General features: G+C 39.4%; 1 protein-coding gene across 9 annotated transcripts; it reads left to right on the forward strand.

Annotated features, from left to right (window-relative positions):
- The first annotated feature begins 1,703 nt into the window (after nt 1-1,703).
- On the forward strand, nt 1,704-21,699 carry LOC131223331 (E3 ubiquitin-protein ligase At1g63170). Of its 9 annotated transcripts, none has more exons than XM_058218706.1 (7): nt 1,704-1,765; nt 2,434-2,544; nt 3,385-3,582; nt 3,676-4,553; nt 19,066-19,191; nt 19,560-19,854; nt 20,954-21,699. In XM_058218706.1, the coding sequence occupies exons 4-7, from the start codon at nt 3,865-3,867 to the stop codon at nt 21,197-21,199; spliced, it is 1,356 nt and encodes a 451-aa protein (XP_058074689.1). In that variant the 5' UTR covers nt 1,704-1,765; nt 2,434-2,544; nt 3,385-3,582; nt 3,676-3,864; the 3' UTR covers nt 21,200-21,699. The 9 variants fall into 9 exon arrangements, with proteins under 9 accessions (XP_058074689.1, XP_058074686.1, XP_058074688.1 ...); XM_058218705.1 differs by lacking the exon at nt 1,704-1,765 and adding an exon at nt 1,823-1,976; XM_058218704.1 differs by lacking the exon at nt 1,704-1,765 and adding an exon at nt 1,830-2,014.
- The last annotated feature ends 458 nt before the right edge of the window (nt 21,700-22,157 follow it).

Here is a 22,157-nt window from a genome sequence, read left to right on the forward strand (position 1 = left end):
CTAACGGTTTAAGGAGATCAAAGTTACGGGGCCCCACTGTGATGTATTTATTATACCTATACTGTTTATATATTTTTAAAGATCATTTTAAAGCATTATTCAAAAAATAAATCATATCCAAAGATTTTCTGGACAACACAACAAATGGCAGCTGAGATAATGATTTTCACCTTTAAACAATTCATAGGGCCCACCATAAATCCAATCTGTTCACAAGGTCACAAAGACCTGAATGAAGAGGAGAAAAAAAAATTTCATATTGATCCAAAACTTCTGTAACCCCAAAATGGGTTTCAATGGTAGACGATTCAATCTCTCACTACTTTTTTTTAGTGTGGTCTACTTGATAATTAGATCGGTCTTATTTTTAGTCTCAAGACTTAAGTTAAGCTCGCCAAATATATGTACAGTTTGGATACAACACATACCACCCACGGAACTTGCTGCCGTCAATACAGCAGCTACATAGCTGGTGCGAGGTATACCAGCCAATCCGCTTCCGTTGCCCGGGTTCTCACCTAATCCGCTCCACTCGTTGTTGGCCGGCTCTGATCCGTCGCGCCTGACATTCCCGTCCACGGTCAGATGATCTGGACCGTCACATTGCAAACATCGCCATTCGACACGTGGCATACATCGAACTCAAAATAAGCCGTTGAAATCTCAGGTCCCACTTTAGATAGGTTCTAATCGAAAATCAGATGGGATGATCCTAACCTCTTGTTTGTCATGATTTGAACGGTTGACTTTCATTTTAATTCACCAGATAGACACCAACAGGCGATAGGACATCCAATCAGTGCAAGTGTGGCCCACTATCTGTACTGCTTATTAGAGTTACATGGACGCCACGTGTAAAGACTTCCGAAATCTTGCGCTGGAACCATCATAGTTTGCCGGAGCCCCTTTCCCGATCCTACGTCTTGAAGCAAAGCTTTTAAAACCAAGAAAATCCAACCGTCCATGCCCAATAAAAATATCGAATGGCCAAGATTGTCCCATTTCCAACTAGTCATTGTATGATCTCCCATCAAGAGTAGTTTCCACCAGATGGACGGTCCAGATCATCAGACCATGCTGGAAATTGAACCCAATCATCCATGCGTCAAGCGACAATCCATCCTCAATCTCAAGCTCGACGAATACAAAATATTCCTAAGTGACGGTCCGAAGCAAGGGCCCGGAATCATCAGCGACACATGTTTCACGCAGCTTCTCAAACACGCAAGCTCTGTGGGGTCCAAAATGTTGTATATTTATAATCCATTCCGTCCATTCAGTTTTAAACACTATTTTAACCGTAGATACATAATTCAATTCTGATAAAAGCTCTTATAGGCCACACTAATAGGAACAATGTAAAAATTCTCCCACAACCACTAATTTCACACGTTGTGGCTCGCTTGAATTCTTTATCTGGCTGATTTTTGTATCTTCTCTTGAATATGGTTATTTAGACCTGATTAACAGGTTTGATGAAATATACACCACATAACATAATGGCCCCACACACAAACCTACGATCAGCATTCCATTCTCTCTGTGCCATGTGGTGTGGCCCATATGATTTGAGATCTAGCTGATTTTTGGTCTCTGACCCAATATTGAGGTTTAAAAACCTGATGGACGGAGTAGATTTTAGATTTACAAAATGGTGGGCCCACGGACTTGAGTGTTTTACGCACTGAGTCAAGGTAACTGAAAACCCAAAAGATAAAAAAGAAAAAGAAAAAACTCTTTCGGTGAGATTGTTGGATTAAATCTGGTACGTCCATTTTTTCTTCCTTTTCTCATTTTTTTTTTTTTAAAATTTTAAAAATAATTTCTCCTCATCTCTCTCCTCTTTTCTATCTTCCGGAGAGAGAGAGAGAGAGGAGATAAAACCCCACTTTCCTCTTGTATCTGCAGTTGCTGCGGAATCACCTGCCCAAATCACGATCGATTTGGATTGCGATTGCAGTTGACGTCACCATCGAGTAATCGATTGCTTCTCAGCCGCCGGATTCGATCAGTAGTGTTCTTTTTCTCTTTGTTTGACTTGGTTCAATGATTGCATTTTTTCCTTTTTTTCTTTTTTTGAAATGGGGGTTTTATTTGGAAATTTTTTTTTTTTTTTGGATGAAAGAGTTGAAAATGGAATCTGGGTGTTGTTTATCAGCTTGAATCGGATCTGGGTCTCTGTTGTTTTTGCTTCTTTTGCTCGTTTGGTTGGTCGGATTGTGATTTTATTGCATTTGAGGTGCTTTTCAGCATCTGAATTTTCCTCTTTTTGATTTTGGTTTTTTCCCCCTTCTTTTTTAAGCGAAAACCGATTTAGTTCATATGCAAGAATTGGGTTCTGTTGCATGGATATTTTCCTATCAATTTCATGTTATTCTTGTCTAAATATGGTTTTCTACGATTGTCAGGACTAAATTTTCTTATGTTTTTCAGGTATCTGTTCTTGTATGGGAAATACTATATATGCGATGATGTAGTGATCTTTTTGCCAGTCAACGCTTGGATGCGAGCTTCTTGAACTGATTGTTTTAGTCTTTCGATCAGGTGAGCCATGCTCGCATTTCTCTCTTTAGTAATTTGCAATCCAAGGCATTGTCTTGCTGTTTTTAGTTAGGTGTATGAACAATATGAGTATTCGGTTCAGCTATTTTAGGGTTTTATTCTGATAGACTGTAGCCCATTGTCTGATGAGCCAGCAGTGGTTTAAGGCTGCTCCCATGTAACCATGGCTGCATGATCATTCATTCCAGACCATCCAAATGGTGGTCCCTACTGTGTATGGTCCGCCCTAGGAAAAGCACGCTGAACATGCAATTATACCCAATAATTTGGGGCCTTCGAAAGTATGGTGAAAATAGAGAAGTGTTGGGGTCCACATTCAAGGGGGGGGAACGTCTGATAAATGGACATCTAGGGTTCTCTAGTCTGTTGGGCCCACCAGATTGATGATATAGATCCAATTTCAGGTACATCCACTTGTATGCTATAGTTGGAACAAATGCAAAATGGTTTGATGTGCGACCTTTTTTTGATGGTAAATGAGTAGCTTCAAATGGCCATATGGTCGATGAAATGCATATCAGAATTGGCCAGTTTCTATTCCTTTGACATCCTCATTTAGTGCTTCTTGTTTTGTAGATGATGTGCTTTTCGGATCTCCTTTTCGTAAAGGAGAGAAGAAGGAAGAACTGAAATTTCTAGTTCTGTCTTTGAAAAGTAAATTAGTCTGCAAGTGGTTTGAAACTCCAGGCCGCTTGCATTCCTTATTTAGCATTTCTTGTTTTGTCGATTCTGCTTGTTCTGTTACATCTCTGTTTACCAAAAAAGGAGTCTTGCTAACGCTGCTGCTCTCCCCACTTGTACCAATGTGGACACCGGCTGCAGCTCTACCAAATCCACTAATCAGGTTGGACACTCATGAAAGTTGAATGTAGGCCATTGGTCAAGTTTTTACTGTCCATTTTTCATACACGTATATCCTACCTGATGAATGGGTCAGCCTTATTTTTGAGCCACAGTGCACACATGGTAGTGCCCTCCTGAAGAAAGGCCTGGATCTGGCGCAGATGTGTGGGGAGAGTGGTGAGTAGCAATTGCATTCTAAAATAGAAAAAAATAAAATAAGGAGAAGGAAGTTACTGGGTCTGATGTTGTGGTCATCTTTTTCTTACACAGAACAATTTTTGAAGCATATCCAAATCTGTGCTGAGAGAGTAACAGGTTGTTTGGTGGGGCCTGAAATTTGAGCTGCTTTTTTATTGGGGCTTCTTCATTGTGTCGCATATCAGTTAGGAAGCTTTGAAAAGTGGCAATTTCACTGCTTCTCTATGCTTACTTTTGTTTCAATCCTGTCTGCGGGCTTTGATGGCTGTTCCTTCATTGGAACCACAACGTGAAAGCCAAACCGATAGATATCCTTTACTAATGGAGCGGTCCACAAGTCATAGCGGCGAAGAACATGTTATTGATGTCACTACCAGGGGCAGCGTTGCTTCCTCATCGGGCTCTCATGTTGATAATTTGTCTGACCTAGAAACACCACGGCATGATGGCGGGCCCTCAAGTACCACACAGCTTCCCATATCTCAATCTTCTTCTTCTTCCTCCATCACATCAACTTCGAGAAATGCCTCTTTATTGAGGAGAGGTGACGGTTACGGTCGCCGCCGTCATAGAAGCCCACTGAATTCCGGGTTGTGGATTTCCATCGAACTTATCATCACTGTCAGCCAAATAATTGCATCCGTTGTCGTTTTGTCGTTGTCGAGGCATGAGAATCCACAAGCTCCATTGTTTGCATGGGTTGTTGGATATGCTTCAGGCTGTGTTGCTACTCTCCCTCTTCTTTACTGGCGATATATCCATCGCAACCTTCAGGGCTCTGCTGAGCAAGAATCTACACATGCACGTCAGGGTTCTTCTCAAGGCAATGCTTCTTCTGAATCTACTTCTTACACTGCCATTTCAGTTCCTCAGGCTCCAGAAGAGGAACCACGACGTACCGCAAGGTCATGGTTTACTCGAAGTGCAGGAACAGCAGCTTCAATTCCAAGGTATTCTTTCCATTGTCAGCATTTGATAAATTGTTATAATATGCTCCGTCACACATTTTGTATTTATGTTGCTCATGCAGCAATTGATGGTTTGAGTTATATGCAAAAAGTGGTTCAAAATATCAGCTGGCCATATTTTATTGGCTGATAATGTGTTTGCATTAACCACTAAGGGCCTGTTTGGCCAGACCGATCCCACAGTATTAGGAGGGATGGGATCGCGATATCCCGGGATATGCATGACGAGCCAAACAGACCCGGTGAACTTGTCCTGGGATATAAGCAATCCCATGGATCTTAAAACAATCCACTGACATCACCATCATTACCTTAAAATTGATCCCATCCCTTGGTTGGACGGATTGGAAGAAAAAATCCCGGGATATGCCGGGGGTGCCAAACAGACCCAGTGAACATGTCCCGTGATATAGCAATCCCATGGATCTTAAACCAATCCACTGACACCACCATCATTACCTTAAAATCCATCCCATCCCTCCTAATCCCATGGGATTCGCCCGACCAAACAGGTCCTAAGTGTTATGAAGCACATTTTGCTGGTATTGCCGATACGATAATGTTAAGATGGCTGATATATAGTTGGTTAATACGTGCTCCATCACTGATATTTTGAACCTCGATGCGGACCTTGACTAACATGTCCAAATGGAAAGAAATATGTTTTGCATTGGTTTTATTGGTTAAGGCAATTTTTGACTTGTGCTTGGGTCATTCTATATGAACTTACAAAACTAGCATATTGGTTTCTAGGAATCATTTATTGGGAATATGGAAGCCCATGCATTCCTCATGGGCTATGCCTTATCGGCTGTGCATGAGGCTATGAGCATATATTTGAAGTTGGAAATACCTGTAAATCGGATGTCTGGGGAAGTTTTTGTTTTGACTTTAGAGAAAATAGGTTCAAACTAGGAAGGACATTTTGTATTTAAGGTGCATTCACTGGTTATCTTTGCATGGGCATGGGTGTAGGTTTGTGTCCAAGTCATGTTAGTGAGTAAGACTGAGTAAGCGAAAAAGTTTGGACTTTCCTATTTGTTTTATTATCAATAGAAAACCATCCTGGATTACAAATTTTACAATATATCCACGATAATCTTGTCAATATCAGCCAAGGTGGTGGAATATTTTTGATACTTGTGAAATATCATGCTATATTTTATTAATTTATCATAGATATTTGTTATATTGACTGAAGCCATTGTAAATTAGAGAAAATCAGAAAAATAAAAATCTAAAAATTTGTATTATGCCCAATTTTTAAGGGGATTCTTTTTGTAATTGTATTTGAAAAACTCCACTCAAGTAAACTTGAATTCAGTGGAGAAATCATGATTGGAGTGGGATTTTGGAGCATAGTTTTGTGTGCCAGTACATAGTTTTTGGAAATAGAGGACTATTATGCATGATTTTTTTTTGGTAATATTTTGAGTTCTAAGTGTGTAATTATGTGTCTTTTAACATCTATGTAATCATGTCTCTTTTAACATCTATTCCACCATTATTCCACCATTAGAGGGGGTGCAGGTTGTAATCGGCATTACGGTCTCTCTCTCTCTTTTTTTTAAAAAAAAAAAAAAAATTTTAAGATAAAAATCATAGGCCATTTTTTCTGTAATGGCTGTTATGGCCCTGTAATGCGTGACGGTTACCACCGTTACTGTTATGTAACAGCCGTTATGTAACCACTTTGGAATATCTTGAGGGAGATATTAGTGTGGCCCACCTGATGAGTGAATCGGGCTGATTTTTGCTTCAGGTGATCCTCAAGCTGCAGGCAACCTTTCAGATTGGTTGGATATTGTGTACACATGATGGGATGGAAATTACTTGCTGGTTGGACGGTTAATTAGCTATCCAACTGGTTGGATATGAGCGACTCATATATGTGCACATTAGTTTACATCTCTCTAACATGAGCAACTCATATATGTGCACATTAGTTTACATCTCTCTATAAAGGACACTCCTTTTTCTAAAAAAATGTCATGTAAACGCATTCCTAACACTCAACGCATAAAGTTCAGAAATAACATTGATTTATCTTTTTTTTTAATCTTTTTTTTTTTTTTTGGTATAAATAATTTTTATTGATGTAATGTTATTTAGTCAGATATTTTTCTATATTTTATTGTATTTATGTAATAAACATATTTTTTATAACTTTATAAATGTTTATTATTATTATTTATTATTTATTTTTAATTAGATAATGTGTGACTTTACGAATGTATCGACATGGCAGGGGTTTCTAGGTGCCCCTGAATCTGACACTGGATGTCTGTTTGACCCCCATCGGATGTGCTTGTTTGAAGTTAAATAGATTATATATGATAATACACACACATGCATATTCAGGTATTTAGATGTTATTACGATACAGTTAAAATTGAGGCGTATGCATGTGTAGCTTTTATAAGGTATGGCATGCGTTCTTTTCGAGTTTATATAGATTGGGGATGAAAAAGGTTCAACTCCCATACAAGTTGTGTATATTAAGGGGGGTAAAAGCAACAATTTTAATGTCAAAATGTCATGCAAATGTGTGGGGTCCATGTTTAACATACATATAGAGTTTTTCACATTGTCATGTTGGGGTAAATGTCCAAATTTCTGAACTTGTATAGAGTTTATAGACCGAGCGTTGGGCAAAACTGTCTGACAAGTCGGACACGAGTTCAGATTCCTAATTCCTAGGCTATATCTGACACCAACAGGAAATGCAAATTGAAGGTGTTGTTGGCTAGGGTTTGAGGAAATTTGTTTTTAACCCCTTCAGAACTTTTACTGCCTAGAGTTATTTGCTTTCAACTCAAATTGATGTACGATAGCAATGTGGGCGACTCTTTGTGCATCCGACTGGACACTTATTCAAAGCCGAAGAAGATAATGTTTCTAGTGGACTCATTGTGCATCTGAGGGCAGACCTTGTGTTGGTATTGTTTTGTTGTTTGTGGTTTCAAAAAGATGTCTGTTAATGATAGGCGAAAATAAAATTGTCAGCCTGGACAAAGATTGTCAAGGAATAGGCTTCTGCAATAATGCTGATCAAAATTTTTTTATGCGCCTTGGGTGTTTTATGTGATTGCTGCGTACCGATCAAACTTAGGGTGGAATTTTATAGGTTAACTATAAGACTAGCTGAAATGAGGATGATGAGATGGATGAGTGGCACGGCGAGATATCATAGAATTAGAAATGAATGCATTTGAGGGAACTTAAGTGTAGCACTGATGGGTAATGAGATGAGGGAAAGTAGACTTAGATGGTGCAATGGAGACCATAGACTGTGGCGATTAGAAGGAGCGCGTTTATTCAAATTGAAAGACATAAAAGGGTGAGGGGAAGGCCCAAAAGAATTTGGGGAGATGTAGGAAGAAAAGACCTGATGACCTATGGTTTAACTAAGGATATGGTCCTTGATAGAGTGGGATGGCATAATAGGATTCTTGTAGCCAACCCCAAGTAGTTGGGATAAGGTTCGTTTCCAAAAAAAAAATAAAAAATATTGGGATAAGGTTTAGATGATGTTGCTGCTGCTGCTCTTCTCAGTCCAATTGTTGAAATTGGTAAAGTGTGAAGTAAAAACTAGTCAATGGATTCTTACCTGGAACTCTGGAGATGGAAAAATTGGCATACACAACATATAGTTGCCGGAAGGATGAAGTGAAGCGATGAAAAATTCATGTGCAGGAGCAGGGAAGCATCTATTTCAAAATGTTTTCAAGTATAAACGGGTAGGAAGCAGGGGCTGGAGTGTGAGTCGAAGCAGGAGGGACACTGATTAGAAGGATTGTGCTACTATGACACAACATGCTAATTGTACCAGAATGATTGGAACTTGGAAGATTGTGATGAAAGGTGGGTTGGCAGGTTCTGTGGTGACATCCATGCTAAATGTAACAATCCTTCTTACCTTTAAACTTTAACAAATGAAGTTGGATGTATTTACATTCCTCAGTTACTTCGATACATCTCATATGTATTTCTCCCATACAATAGGATGTTTCTTATATCTAATTTGCTATATTTGCCAAATACCTTGAAGCCGAGAAAGGGGATGAGAAGGATTGTGCCAGAAATGAAGATGAAAATTATCGCAATCAATCAAGTACAACAATAAGCCATTAATATATTCTTGCTTTATGAAATATGAAAACATGTTTTAAACTTATAGGTTGTATTTATAAGCTGTTAAGTCCAACTGATTTTTTATTTAACACTTTATAATTCTCCATGTTTAACCTTTCAAAAAAAAAAAACATTCCATGTTTAGAGATGTGGTTGGAGACTTTGGATTTGGATGTCTCACTACAGTTTGCTTTTTCTTACGAGCGATATCTTTAGTTTTTTTACTATTCTTTGCTTTTTAACTCTTGCATAGATTGTTATATGGTGACAAGTAGCATTCGAATAAAAAACTTTTATGGTGACAAGTTGAAAATTTTAATTTAGCTGAAATGTGATAAAAATAGAGTGCCTTTACAACGAGGAGCAAATTGACTGCCATGAAGCTTTAAGCAGGTATATGGGCATTTCAATTGGAGGCTCTTGGTGAGATATATTTGTTGAGAATAAAAAAGGGAGTATAACAATCTATATGAAATACATTTTCAGAGAAGATCCAACTGAAAAGCTTTACCTGGGATGAGAGGGGGATGGGCACAACTAATGGTGATGATGACTTTGAGGAGTTGGGTTGATGATCTTGGTAGAAGGATCAAGAGAAACATGGTGTGGTGACAATGATCATGACATTGGTGATGATTGCATGGGGATGGTTTAGATGCTAGCCTACGGATGTGGGTTGGCTTGCTCCTGGTAGCTTTGGACAGTGTGGTGCTTGCAGACTTAGTATCATGATGATGATTAAGTATATGCTGGTCGACTACAACTGATTATCTTGTAGATGATCAACATTTAGCCCATTAACAATTCTTTCTGATTTTGCAGGTTACAACTACCCATGTTATATGGGTTCCATGTATGCTTACTTCTATGTTCCCTGTTGTGGGCTTTTACATTGTTTCTGGTGCTTCACTGATTGTTGTGATGGCCGATGACACTATTCATTGATTGCTGTTTGTGAATTATGTTTTATTTAGGCTATTTGTTCTGAAAATTTCTGACATGTGGATTGTTGCATTTATGGTATGTCTGATGTGATTTTGGTTTGACTAAAATAAGTAAATGATTCCATGAGAATTTAGCACACAAATTTCAGATTTTTCAGCACAATGTTTTCTGTACTGATATTGTGTAATGTATCACAAACACACCCGTGGGATATGGATGCATGTCAGTTGTTGCATGTGATATATCGGTTATATGGTGTAATTTATCGCTGTTGTTGGGAAACAGGTAAAAAAAATTCAATGAACTTCAGGGATTGTTAAAAATGACACCAATTCACACTTAGAAATAAAAAAAATCACAAAAAAATAAAAAAATCACAAAAAACAAGTGCACATAGTAGGTTTCCTTTGTATAGGGTCCTAATCTATGTGCTGTTTGGTTGTAATGATGCAACTATATTCAAAGTAAATTCATAGAATTTATAAATGTAAGAAAACATGTATGAAAACACAAGCATTAGATTCAAATGCAAAAGAAGTAGAAGACTAGAAATATACTGTGGAATTTGACAGAAATATTATTTTAACGTTTTTAATTAATTTTTTTTTTTTTAGAAATTCCAAAATTGCCAAGAATGTGTAGATCAAGTTATATACATGTTTGATTTGTGCTTGGACACTAAGATCGCAACTAATTTGGGAAAATTTTGATTTTTCCCAAAATTTCTGCAACTCAGCTCATGTCTCCCAATCTTGAAATTGAACCTTCATGTCCATAAATTTTTATGCAAAACATGAACAATCATTGTTTCTTACCATCTGACACTATTGGCAACATGATAAAAATGAAAAAAAAATGAATCAAAACTAAAAAATATGCACCTTTTGGAATCCCGTCCCAAGAAGCTTCTGATCGTGGTTTCGAAGAAAATTAGATTTTCTTCCAACAAACTGGAGTAGATTGGTCGAAATCACCTTACAATGAACTTGGAAGGATTTCATCATCATCATCATTATTATTATTATTATAATTATAATTTTTTAGAAAAATGAAAATTCAAGGATTTTCTAGAAAAAGACGGTGCTGTTTTCCTTTTATTCCTTTCGATATTGCACTTGGTATCAATATATCATACGATACTTTAGGAATTTATTACAATGTTACAATATCCACGATATACTACATATACTACATGAAAAATGGATTTGATATACTACATGATACCATGAAAAATGGATATTAAAGAGCTGGGTTTTGTATTGCCTAGCTGGGATAACTGATATATCGTGGGATATATCAGTTATGTTGTAAGATACTGAAAACACTGGTTCAACAGTAGAGTAATATCATTCATTTCTTAGTCAATGAAGTCATGGTATTAGTCTAATATCTTTACACACAGATCATCATGTAAGCCCCATTCCAATTAATTGGGGATCTGCTACATGAAATGTATTCCACCATTCCACTCTATCAAGGGCCAAATCTTCAGCAAGACCATAGATCATCAAATCTTTTCTTACTACCTACATCCACGTCCATTGAGCCATATCCTTGCCGGTTGCCGTTTTAGAGCTGTCAACTTGAGAGAGAGATCAGATGGATGGTTCAAGATGATGATTGGACCTATTTCGCTTTTCCTTGTTTATTTTCCATGCTATTGATTGGATGCGTAGGATCATTTGATTGGCATGATTTTTGCACCATGGTTTGTCCCTAGTTGTCTGAAAGAATGGATGGTTCTAATCGTTGATCCAGGGCGCCGCATGTCAGTCACAAGCTTTTCTTGGATGTTGGTAATTTCCTCATGAAGGTGGGGATATTAGCAAAACCCTGGATGTTGGTAACGACCTCATGAAGGAGGGATATTAGCAAAACCCTATGTGAGAGATATCATTCAAAGCCCCAAAAGCCAACTATGTGGACTCACAACTGGTTTGTGAGCATCTCTCATGTGTGTGTGCGTGTGTGTGCGCGTGCGACTCTTGCTCAGAAGTAATGCCCGACAACTGCCCCTCCATTACCCAACTTTGCTTGCTTTCCATTGGGGTGTGTGTGTAATAGTTGGGCTGGGGGTTATACTGGGTGGGACCATTTTGGCATGCGATTGTTAGCAATATGAGCCTCTGCCATGCATGGTGTGCTGTAAAGGCTGTTACGTAAAGGTAACGGTGGCAAACGTTACACGTTATGTGGTCGTAAAGGTCGTAACAGCCGTTACGGATAAAATGACCCGTAAAGGCCGTTACAGCCCCCATAACGGCCTGTTACATCCCCCGTATAGGCTGTAATGGCCTGTTACGGGTCCGATACAGGTTTTTCAGATTTTTCTCAATAGAAAAAGACCGTAACAGCCGTTATGGGGGTCGTAACGGCTGTTACAGCCTGTATCGTAAAGGTAACAATGGTGGCTGTTACGGCCACCGTTACCGTTACGGAATACCTTGCTGCCAATGCCATGGCTGGTTTCCAAGAGCACAGGTAGAAAAGGAATGTTGATGTCTGATGGGCAGTAACCATAAAACTTTTCCCGGTCAAGTTTGGACGAACACATCCTCCTACTGTTGCATGGTTCATACAGAATCTATGTGAGAATATTAGCACAGCACAATGCTAACTGTCAATTGAGGGGGAATGGGCAAGTTATGAAAAAATAACGTATTAGAAGTCTTAAATGGCAACCATCAATGTAGAAGTAAAAGATGCATAATGTGATTTTTTGATGTTTTCGGGAGTACTCATTGAATTCTATGTTCTTGACTTTTAACTAGGCCCACCCAAAGACGAATACTCAACCAAAAGCATTAGATGTTAAACAATCTAGTCTTATCTTTTTCATTGTTATTGCTGTCAGTTCTTTTGGTGAGATTCTCAGTCGGTCTTTGCCGATCTATTCTAGCTTTCATTAACATATTGTCAGTGATGATTGATGTAATAATTATGAAAATAACCATGAAATGATGATTTATTCTGAAAAAAGGAGAAACCAAAAACCATGGAATAATGATCTGTAATATACTGTCATTCAACTTTCAGTAACCCTATCCGGTTTCACCAGAGTAAAAATCCATACACGGTCCACTTATGTACCATAAAAATGCCTCGTCGGGTGCTGACCATGAAGTGGGTTTGCACTGCACAGGTCAAGCTCATCTCAAGAAGGATAGATGGCTTCACTGCCATGCATCCAGTCCAGACCAGAAGTGTTGGTTTCAGGACCTTGAGGTGAGCACGAATACATCTCATTTTCTGGAGCTCTATCTACAGAATGAATGAGCTACCAGCCTACAAGGAGAGCTGCATTATGGAAGGCAACTGCTAAATTTGACAGAAAATGGGCTAGTTAGGGATGCAAGGGAGGTAGCTAGGATGCCCACCCATATTCATTTCTATGCCTAGAATACTTGTATCAATTTTGTTGGTATTTTGATACTGGCTCCAGATGCTGCATGGATGCTTTTATTGTGCATTTGGATGCACTATAAAAATCAAAATGCAATTTTCATTATTGTAATGAAGTGGAAATATGCATTTTGTGATTACCTTTCTGCAGCATTTATACAGTGGCCTGGGCTTCAAATTTTGATCATGTTGGTTTCAAGTTGGAGTTGCAAAAAACGTACTGCAATTTGAAGGCTACTTCCTCATTATGAATAATAGGTGACATGATTGATTTTTCTCATTTTCCCTGACTAAACATAATGTTCACTTCACGTTCCAATTCTCGTGCATCCAAACACAGCTGTAAGATAAAATTTAAGCAGTATCATCTTGTATTAGGTTTATTATTTGTCGGCTCTTAACAATTTTATAATGGTCTTAGAGAATTTGATGGGATATCCATATCCATGTCCTAGATTTTGGGAAACGTGGAGTCATAGCCCCACTATCCTAATCTGTACAAGTGTTCGTAATATCGATACTATTGGCCTATATTATCGGTATTGATGGCGAGCGATACGAAACCCCTCAGAAGGCCCTTGAAATACAAAAAATTCGAAAAATCTTGTGTATCGTGCGATATATTGCAAAATATCGTGAAATATCGCAAAATATCGTGCAATATCGACAAATATTATCACTTCTACTGTTTTTTGTAGGAGATTTTAATATTTTCTTTGCAATTAAAGGGCTGGGAATGCTGGAAATATCAGAAAAAAATTGGGACAACCCCAGAAAATCGATATATATATATATAGATATATATAAAGGAAAACTTTAGAGAGTGCATTGGGTACCAGTAGAAGAGATTGCCTAATGGAAGTTGCATTTGGTGGGCCAATCGATCGAAGCGATGCACCGTTCAGAGGTAAGTGCGAAAAAATCTTCGATTCCCTTCAATTTCGGAGTGTATTTGAGAGAGATTTTCGGATTTAGGGTTCCGGGCAAGAAGAACCGGAACCTCTCTAGTTTCGAAAAAAAAGCTTCGGTTGCCTTTTTTACGGACGCGGATTAGCTATAGAGGACGCGGATTTCCTGCGAAAGCCTTTCGCAGGAAGTTCATGCGTTGTGATGCAAGGTGGGGCCTACAGTGATGTTTTTGAGCAATCGAAACCGTCCATCCCTTGTGGGAGCTCATTTTAGTACATGCGACCAAAAATGAGTTGGATCCAAGACTCAAGTGGGTCGGACGAGAGGGAAAACCGTGGAAAGTTTCCTTCGGTTGAAAACTTCCTGGGATCTTACTTTATATTTATATGCCATCCAAACCATTTATATGTCATTCCCATTCAGATGAATTGAAAACACCAAAAATATCGCTTGATACGAACCTTTATGGCCATACGAATGGTTCAAACGGTGGTCACTGAATCTAAATTATTTCCTCTTGTATGGACTACTTGAGTTTTGGATACATCTCATTTTTTGTATCATGCCCTAAAATGACCTCCCAAAATGGATTGACGGTGTGGATTTATAACAAACATCATGGTGGGCCCCACCTAGCATCCTAGTGCAGGAACATCATGCAAAGGCTTTTGCAGGAAATCTGTGTCCAGCTACTGAGTAGCGAGACTCGCTGCTGAAGTTATGTCGCCAAGTTAAGTGGGCCCCACCATGGCGTATGTGTTGTATCCACATCGTCCATACATTTGAAGAGATCATTTTAAAGCATGATACAAAGAATGATTCAGATCCAAAGCTCCAGTGGACCCCACCACAGAAAACAGTGGGGAGAGTGATGCCCACCATTAAAAACTTCTAATGGCTACAAAAGTTTTAGATCAAGCTGATATTTGTTTTTTCACTTATTTCGTGCTTGTGTTAACTTATGAAAGGGTTGGATCTCAAATAAACATCATTGTGGACCTTAGGAAGGTTTCAACGGTGGGTGTCACTCTCCCCACTGTTTTCTATGGTGGGGTCCACCACTGATCTAGATTTGCCTCATTCTTTGTCTCGTACCTTAAAATGATCTCTCCAAATGAATGGACGGTGTGGATACAACACATACATCATGGTGGGGGCCACAGAACTTGGTGACGTCACTTCAGTAGCGAGTATCGCCACTCAACCTGTCAGTAGCTAATCTGTGTCCTTTTTATGGGCGCAGGTAGACTGGGTAGCTGTAACGGTCTTGTGGGGGGCTTTGTAGGGCTACCCTGATGTATGTGTTTTATCCACACCGTTCATCCATTTCGATAGGTTATTTTAGGGCATGAGACCAAAAATCAGGCAGGCACGACATGAAATAGTGAGGATTAAACGCCCATCATGCCCCGAAAATCTGCCGGTCACATCATTGATAGGTGTATTTACAATTTCTATTTTTTTTTAAAAAATTTAAAATTTACTTTTAAATGAATTAATTGCGTTTTCATACATGTTTGAATATATTTATTAATGTTATGCATTCAATTTGAATATAGTTGTATTAGTTTAGTCAACCAATGCATAGCCTAGGACCCTTTACAAATGAAACTATTATGTTCACTTATTTTTTGAGATTTTATGATTTAAAAGTGTGTATTAAGGTCTTTTTAAATAATCCCCAAAGTTTCATTGAAAAATTCAACAAATTTTCCAATGTTACCCCATGTTTCCCAAAAAGTGCAATAAATTATGTGATACAAACGATATATCCCATGCGATAACTGATATGTATCTGTATCCCAAGGGTGCAATACATGGTGCGGTAGCAATATTTCGAGCACTAGTCTGTACCCATATAGATATCCTTATTTGGACATTATAGACAGGAGGAAGGGATGATGATGTAACTGTTGGTTGACTGCCATAATGGATAGTGAATCCCCTACACTGAACTGCCATCATATTAATATCTAGCTGCTCTGGAAGTCCAGTTGTTGAGAAACTTAGTTGGAATAGATGGGAGGGTACCCTCGGTGATATGCTGTTAAGCATGTATCATTTGGAGTCCACATATCGTAATAGTCTTTTAAGATTCATCCATTGTTTTATTTCTCGTAAAGTTCATGTACCGACCGATCCGAATCCCAACGTTCAGGTGGCTGTTCATGAAACTGTATTTTGTTGCCAAGAGATAATAATAATCCTTGACTTTCACATTTTAAGTTACCATTCCTATCAATTGGCTTTTAAATGGTAGATTGGCAAAAGTTTTATGATTGGCTGCCCACTAGACATCAACCTTTATCCTTTTACCCGGGCTTTTGGAACTGGCCACAGCAAGGGCCTACATTGACACCACTCACATGCCAACTGGCCATGCATGGGTAGATTAGTTCCACCATGCACCATCAGACAAGTGGAAAGGACATTTTCAAATAGTCGGTTGCAGGGAATAGCAAGGAGGGCACATGTACATGTTTACCACACACCCAGCTTTTGGTTACTGACCATCAAAGTTCAGTTCAGAAATAACTTTTTGAATGCATGTCTCTCACTAAGGCCTGTTTGGAATAGGCTTTTATGGATGGACTATTTGTCATATTGACTGCTGTTTGTCAAATACACAAGCATGTGTGGCTCCTGTATACTTTAGGCACATGGGCAGATCTAGACATGTGGTGCACTTGTAGAACAATACTGGCGTGTCACGTATGGAATACTTGAAGATACATGGTGGCAAATGTCGGTTGCTTGAACATGCACAGTGGTACATGTGGCTTATGTACGCATGGGCATTGCCAAATGTGGCACATGTGGTACACTTGAAGCTCAAATGCAACACATGTAGGATGATGAAGACAGTCTCACTCGTGGCACATTCACCTGTGTGGCTCATGTGGCATATGTGCCACATGCACAAAAGATAACTACTCACTTATGTATTTTATGGAAAATAGGCTAAAATCAACTTTGTGTACGGATTCCAATCCACACTAGTGGCTGGTTTTTTGGATAGCCTTGTCTTTGGTATTATTGGAATTAATGCCTCTGTTTGAATAGTTGTTGACAGACAGAGGACATGTGCCCTGCTTGGACAAGTCTGTCTGAATGGAACTTTTTCAGAACCAAACTGACCCCCTGTAACCCAACTTTTGCAGAACCAAACTGACCCCCTGTAACCCATATAGCATAGCAGGCTGAATCACCTTAATTTCAAAGATAATGTTCCAGTCTTCTAACTTTCTCTGATGGGTATGTCCATTGGGCTTTGGTGTTCAAATGTGTTAGTGGCATGGTACCTGCATTACACTTCAATGTGCAAAAAATTGGGTCCATTTACATAACTTCAGGGCATGCAATGTATGTCAATATTCAGGTTGATATGCTGATCATTGGGTTTTGTTTATCTGACTCATTCCAACCTCGTGCCATGCATGTTGTGAATTGTGATTAAATATCTTCATCATTCAGCTTATTGTGAACGGGTAAGCTCTGTGAAGACCTGCCATTGCTGTGGCATGCGTTCTCTTCCTATCTAGAAATTATGTTTACAAATAGTTTTAGCAAGGAGGAACTAGATGGTCCGGCACATCAGCAAAAATACAGTTCAATGACACTCAAGGTTTCATACGTGTAGGCCATGGTTTGATGATCGAAATTTTCTGGTACCTGGATACCTCTAAATTCCCAAGAGGTTCGATGTCGGCATGACAATAGAGATATGGGGTACTACTAAGACATACCTTATATCTGGAAGAAGGGAGTACCTTTTCTATGGCATGGGATGCGAGGGAATGGGATAAGGATTACCCTTGTCCCGTAGCTAGAGTCTATGGAATTGTTTAAAGTAATTTGTTTATTATTTGTCACTGCCACAATATGACCTTTCAGACACCTGCACAACCGCACAGTACATGGTGCATGTGCATTGGACTCCAAACTCTCCAAATATGGGCCCTGCTGTAGATCGAGCTCCTTGAGTTTAGATTGATTGGCAGTACATACGTGTTTAATCTATTCAACACACATATGAATCCTTGCCATATCCGTATCCTCAGGTAATTTGGAGGATCGTGGTACTTGATTCTTCCTGTACTCAACACATACACCCATATCTGGGTAACATTGTCCTAACCTTTGATTTAATAGGCTACACCGTGGATGGAGATGCCCTGAAAATTCACAGATTGGAAGATATCTATTGTTGAATGTGGTCCACTGCTGTATTGTCTTCTTGGGCATCTATTTTTTGGTGATTGGCTGAAGGGTTAGGATCTTAGCTATTTTTTTTTTCAAGATGTCCTGCATCGAAAACGGACCCTATTGCTCATCAGATCTATTGTTTCGATCACTGAAACATGAGCCTCTCATGTGTGGAACCTCTGATGTAAACTGTACGTTTGCAAGGCTTTAGTGAAATACTTCCAGTATGCATGGAGCCTTGCAGTTAACCTGATCAGTGTAAAGGTGATGCAAATAGCCTAGTAGGCTCATTTCTGCAGGTGATGTTGGTGAATTGAGACTAGTAATGCTGTAATTGGACAAGAATCATTTGTTAAAGGAGATTACCATTTTGATTGACTGGAAAACCTGCTGGAAGGTTAAGCAACATCGGCCCGCCTTTGAATTGAATTCTTATTTTACAATCTTTGTGATGGTTATAGGATACAAAATCTTTACATAATTGGAAGAAGTGGAGAGCATCCTCCAAGGGAAAATACCCAAGTCTTGCTTAGACTTCATATGAGAATATGTAGTTATAATATCTTTTCACATCACAGAACTCGTTGATTGTAATAAACCTATGTAATAATTTATTATATACCGTTTGATTGTGATCAAACTATGTAATGTCTATTACATTGCACCTGTGGGAGTTTTGTGCTCTCATTGTTGGTCCCTAAGCCCAGATAAAGGAGGGTTGCGTGAGGTATGTCGCCGGCATCAAACGTATGCATAACTTTCATCATGAATCCAAACGATATATGATCTTTTCACATTGTAGGCTTTCTAACGTTTATATGTGACTTGAAGGTTATTTAAGATCTTATGTGATTCAATTACATGGTTTTCACTGTTAGATGTTTCTGTACTTCAACAGGCTCAATGCACTGGTTGACCACTTCAAAATGGCTTTGGATTGCTTCTTTGCGGTGTGGTTTGTGGTCGGCAATGTGTGGATCTTTGGTGGGCACACGTCTGCTGGTGACGCTCCAAACTTGTACAGGTACTGATTATGCTATTTCGGCCATTTCATTCTCTTTCTTTCTTCCATGTTTGAGACTATACTTAGGAAGCTCACCTTTCTTCTTTTCTATACACGGTGATTGTGGTTGTTCCACTGTGTCACTTGGCAGAAATCTTTTTTAGAGATCCTTGCCATCCATACAAAGGCAAACTCCTGTCCAGATTTCAACACTTGTATGGACGATGGGGTATCTAGTTAGTTGGATTTTGCCATGTAAGCCATCAATGGTGGTACCTACTAGATGAATAGTCAGGGTGACCACGGGATGGGGCCAAAGAGGCTTCGACTTTCCATAGCAAGCCTCTTCATTTTTATGTCACTTAACCTTTTCTCGTGCATACGTGCAGGTTATGTATAGTGTTTCTTACATTCAGTTGTATTGGGTATGCCATGCCTTTCATTCTGTGTGCAACGATCTGCTGCTGCTTGCCTTGTATTATTTCTGTCTTGGGCTTCCGAGAGGATCTGGGTCAGACCAGAGGAGCGACTCCGGAATCCATTGGTGCTTTGCCAACATACAAGTTCAAGTTGAAGAAAAACAGAAGCAGAGGAGAAAATGAAATCAGTTCAGAAGGTGGCAGTGAGGGCGGGATCTTTGCAGCTGGTACCAACAGGGAGAGGGTCATTTCAGCGGAAGATGCTGTAAGTCTTCTATCCTTTTAGAATTTTACTAATCCCACGCCCACCTCTCTACACATGCCAATGTAAGGGTGCCTTTTTTGCTTAGGTAGGCCTGAGAAAAATAATTTGCCATTCTTTTGGGATTCCTACTCTTTGGCAGTATTTCCAAAAATCATGAAACGGTACTCATGTGGATATAAAAGTGCTATTTCTTTCCAGTTCATCACAAAAGAGCCCTGTTTCATGATTATGGGAAATTTGAAATTATACTGAGTAGAACTCCTAGAATCACATATTCTTATTCATACCTTAAATGGCTGGGAGCCAATTACAGTTGCATTTATTTATAAGTTTAGATTTTCCAAGCCTCCACAAACACAGACTAAATCGCATTGGGGATAAGAATGAGCGTGTTTGGGGTCTCTACTCGGCTCAGTGGTAGACACTGTGTCTCAACTCTGAGGTCATGGGTTTGAGAACCCATGTGTGTGTGGGGTGAGCGTTTCTCATCTTTCAAAAAAAAAGAAAAGAAAAAAGAATTAGCCTGTTTGGAAGTTTCCTTAGCAGGTGGGATGGGTTTATATCGAAATCTCATTGGGGAGAAGAATGGGCCCCACAAGCTCTGATACATTCTTATCCTACTTGTGATTTGAGAGGGTAGAAACTGGGAAATATGGGGGTGTAAGAGTGTGTGTTTCTCGTCTTTCAAAAAAAAAAAAAAAGAATTAGCCTGTTTGGAAGTTTCTTTAGCAGGTGGGATGGGTTTATATTGAAATCTCATTGGGGAGAAGAATGGGCCCCACAAGCTCTGATACATTCTTATCCTACTTGGGATTTGAGAGAGTAGAAACTGGGAAATCTGGAGGCTGTCTTATGTGGTTCCTATCCCATCCCTGACCGCCCCAAACACAAGGTGGATTTGTTTCACATTTTCCATTTGAGCTGTGCTTGTTTGACACATCATGTCATTTCCGATGCCAACACCCTTCTATAATCTTCCAAATTGCCATCTACAATGAATGGGTTTTTTTTTTTTTTTTTTATCACTTTTCAAGATCAAGCACGTTCAGAATGCAAAATAAACATTCGATGATTCTCTCATTCAATATATTGGTTACAGGTATGCTGCATTTGCCTGGCAAAATACGCAGACAATGACGAGCTTCGGGAGCTGCCATGTTCACATTTCTTCCACATGCAATGTGTGGACGAGTGGCTGAAGATAAATGCATCGTGCCCACTCTGCAAGGCTGAGGTGGGGGAGAGCATAGCTTCCTTATCCAGCCCGAATTCCAGCTGGCTCACGGGTGAGCGGAGGGTGGGGAATGGGTCCACAAGCGATGCGTACAGGAGCTCCATGCTTTGATCAGGGAGATTGCACAGTGCATATGAATAGGTATGGGTGGCCTGCAAATTCTATGTATGGAGACTCAGAGATAAATGGAGATCAATGGATTCCTATGTCTCCCATTAGAATCCTTTGGTTCCTTTGATAAATGGCTATGCTTTGAGATCCTCCACAGCCACTTCCCACAGGGCAATCTCCCCTGGTCTGATGTGCCATGGTTCGGGTACATGGAAATTGAATTGAAAATATCTTAGGATAGGAGGAAAAGATTAGATATGATTTGGACGGATGCGAGCTCTATGAACATGTTGATTTTGACCTGTTTGCCCGCCTTTCCACTTGCTGAAGCCCGGGTTTTTAACAGGATCAGCCAGACGATTACCGGATGGAAGAACCATAAACAATAAGCTTACATATTATGGAAATTGTCATAACGACAGATTCTTGAAGTTATTTCCGTATATGCTTTGTTTGCTTTGGCTTGTGAAACAACGCAATATGATGATTTCCTCAGGGCACATTTGGCTACTTTTGGGTGCTCCGGCATGGAGTTTGGGTGGCGGTGGTGGATCTTATGGATTTGCATTATGTTGTTGTAGGCCATTTTACACTCTATACCTGTTGTGCTGGACCCGCACCGGAAATGTGGGGACATCAAAATAAAGGAATTTAAGGACCTTTAAAAAAAAAAAAAAGATTCTTGTTTGTAAATTTCATTCAGTGGGACTTTCGTTTGTGGATCATGTCTCAAACCCCTCGGAATGTTGGTTGGTCTGATTATGGTGCTGCTCGCTATTGAAATTGTGACCTATTGAATTGTGGTGGGGGTTATGTTAGTTTGGTGAAGTGTTGGTTGGATAATGCGAAAATCTGAATCTGATATCTGACTTGGACATCCGATATCTGTGTTTACATATATTTCATGGATGATATACAAATTCATATATGTAGGTAACACCTGAGGGAAGAGTTGGTA

This window comes from Magnolia sinica, chromosome 13 (genome assembly GCF_029962835.1).
Source record: "Magnolia sinica isolate HGM2019 chromosome 13, MsV1, whole genome shotgun sequence".
Lineage (NCBI taxonomy): Eukaryota > Viridiplantae > Streptophyta > Magnoliopsida > Magnoliales > Magnoliaceae > Magnolia > Magnolia sinica.

Bases quoted from the DNA above. Each gene is read 5' to 3' on its own strand.
- LOC131223331 (XM_058218706.1), top strand. From the start codon at position 3,865: ATGGCTGTTCCTTCATTGGAACCACAACGTGAAAGCCAAACCGATAGA. The intron at 19,192-19,559 runs GTACTGATTATG...GCATACGTGCAG, and splicing joins GACGCTCCAAACTTGTACAG to GTTATGTATAGTGTTTCTTA. The intron at 19,855-20,953 runs GTAAGTCTTCTA...TATTGGTTACAG, and splicing joins TCATTTCAGCGGAAGATGCT to GTATGCTGCATTTGCCTGGC.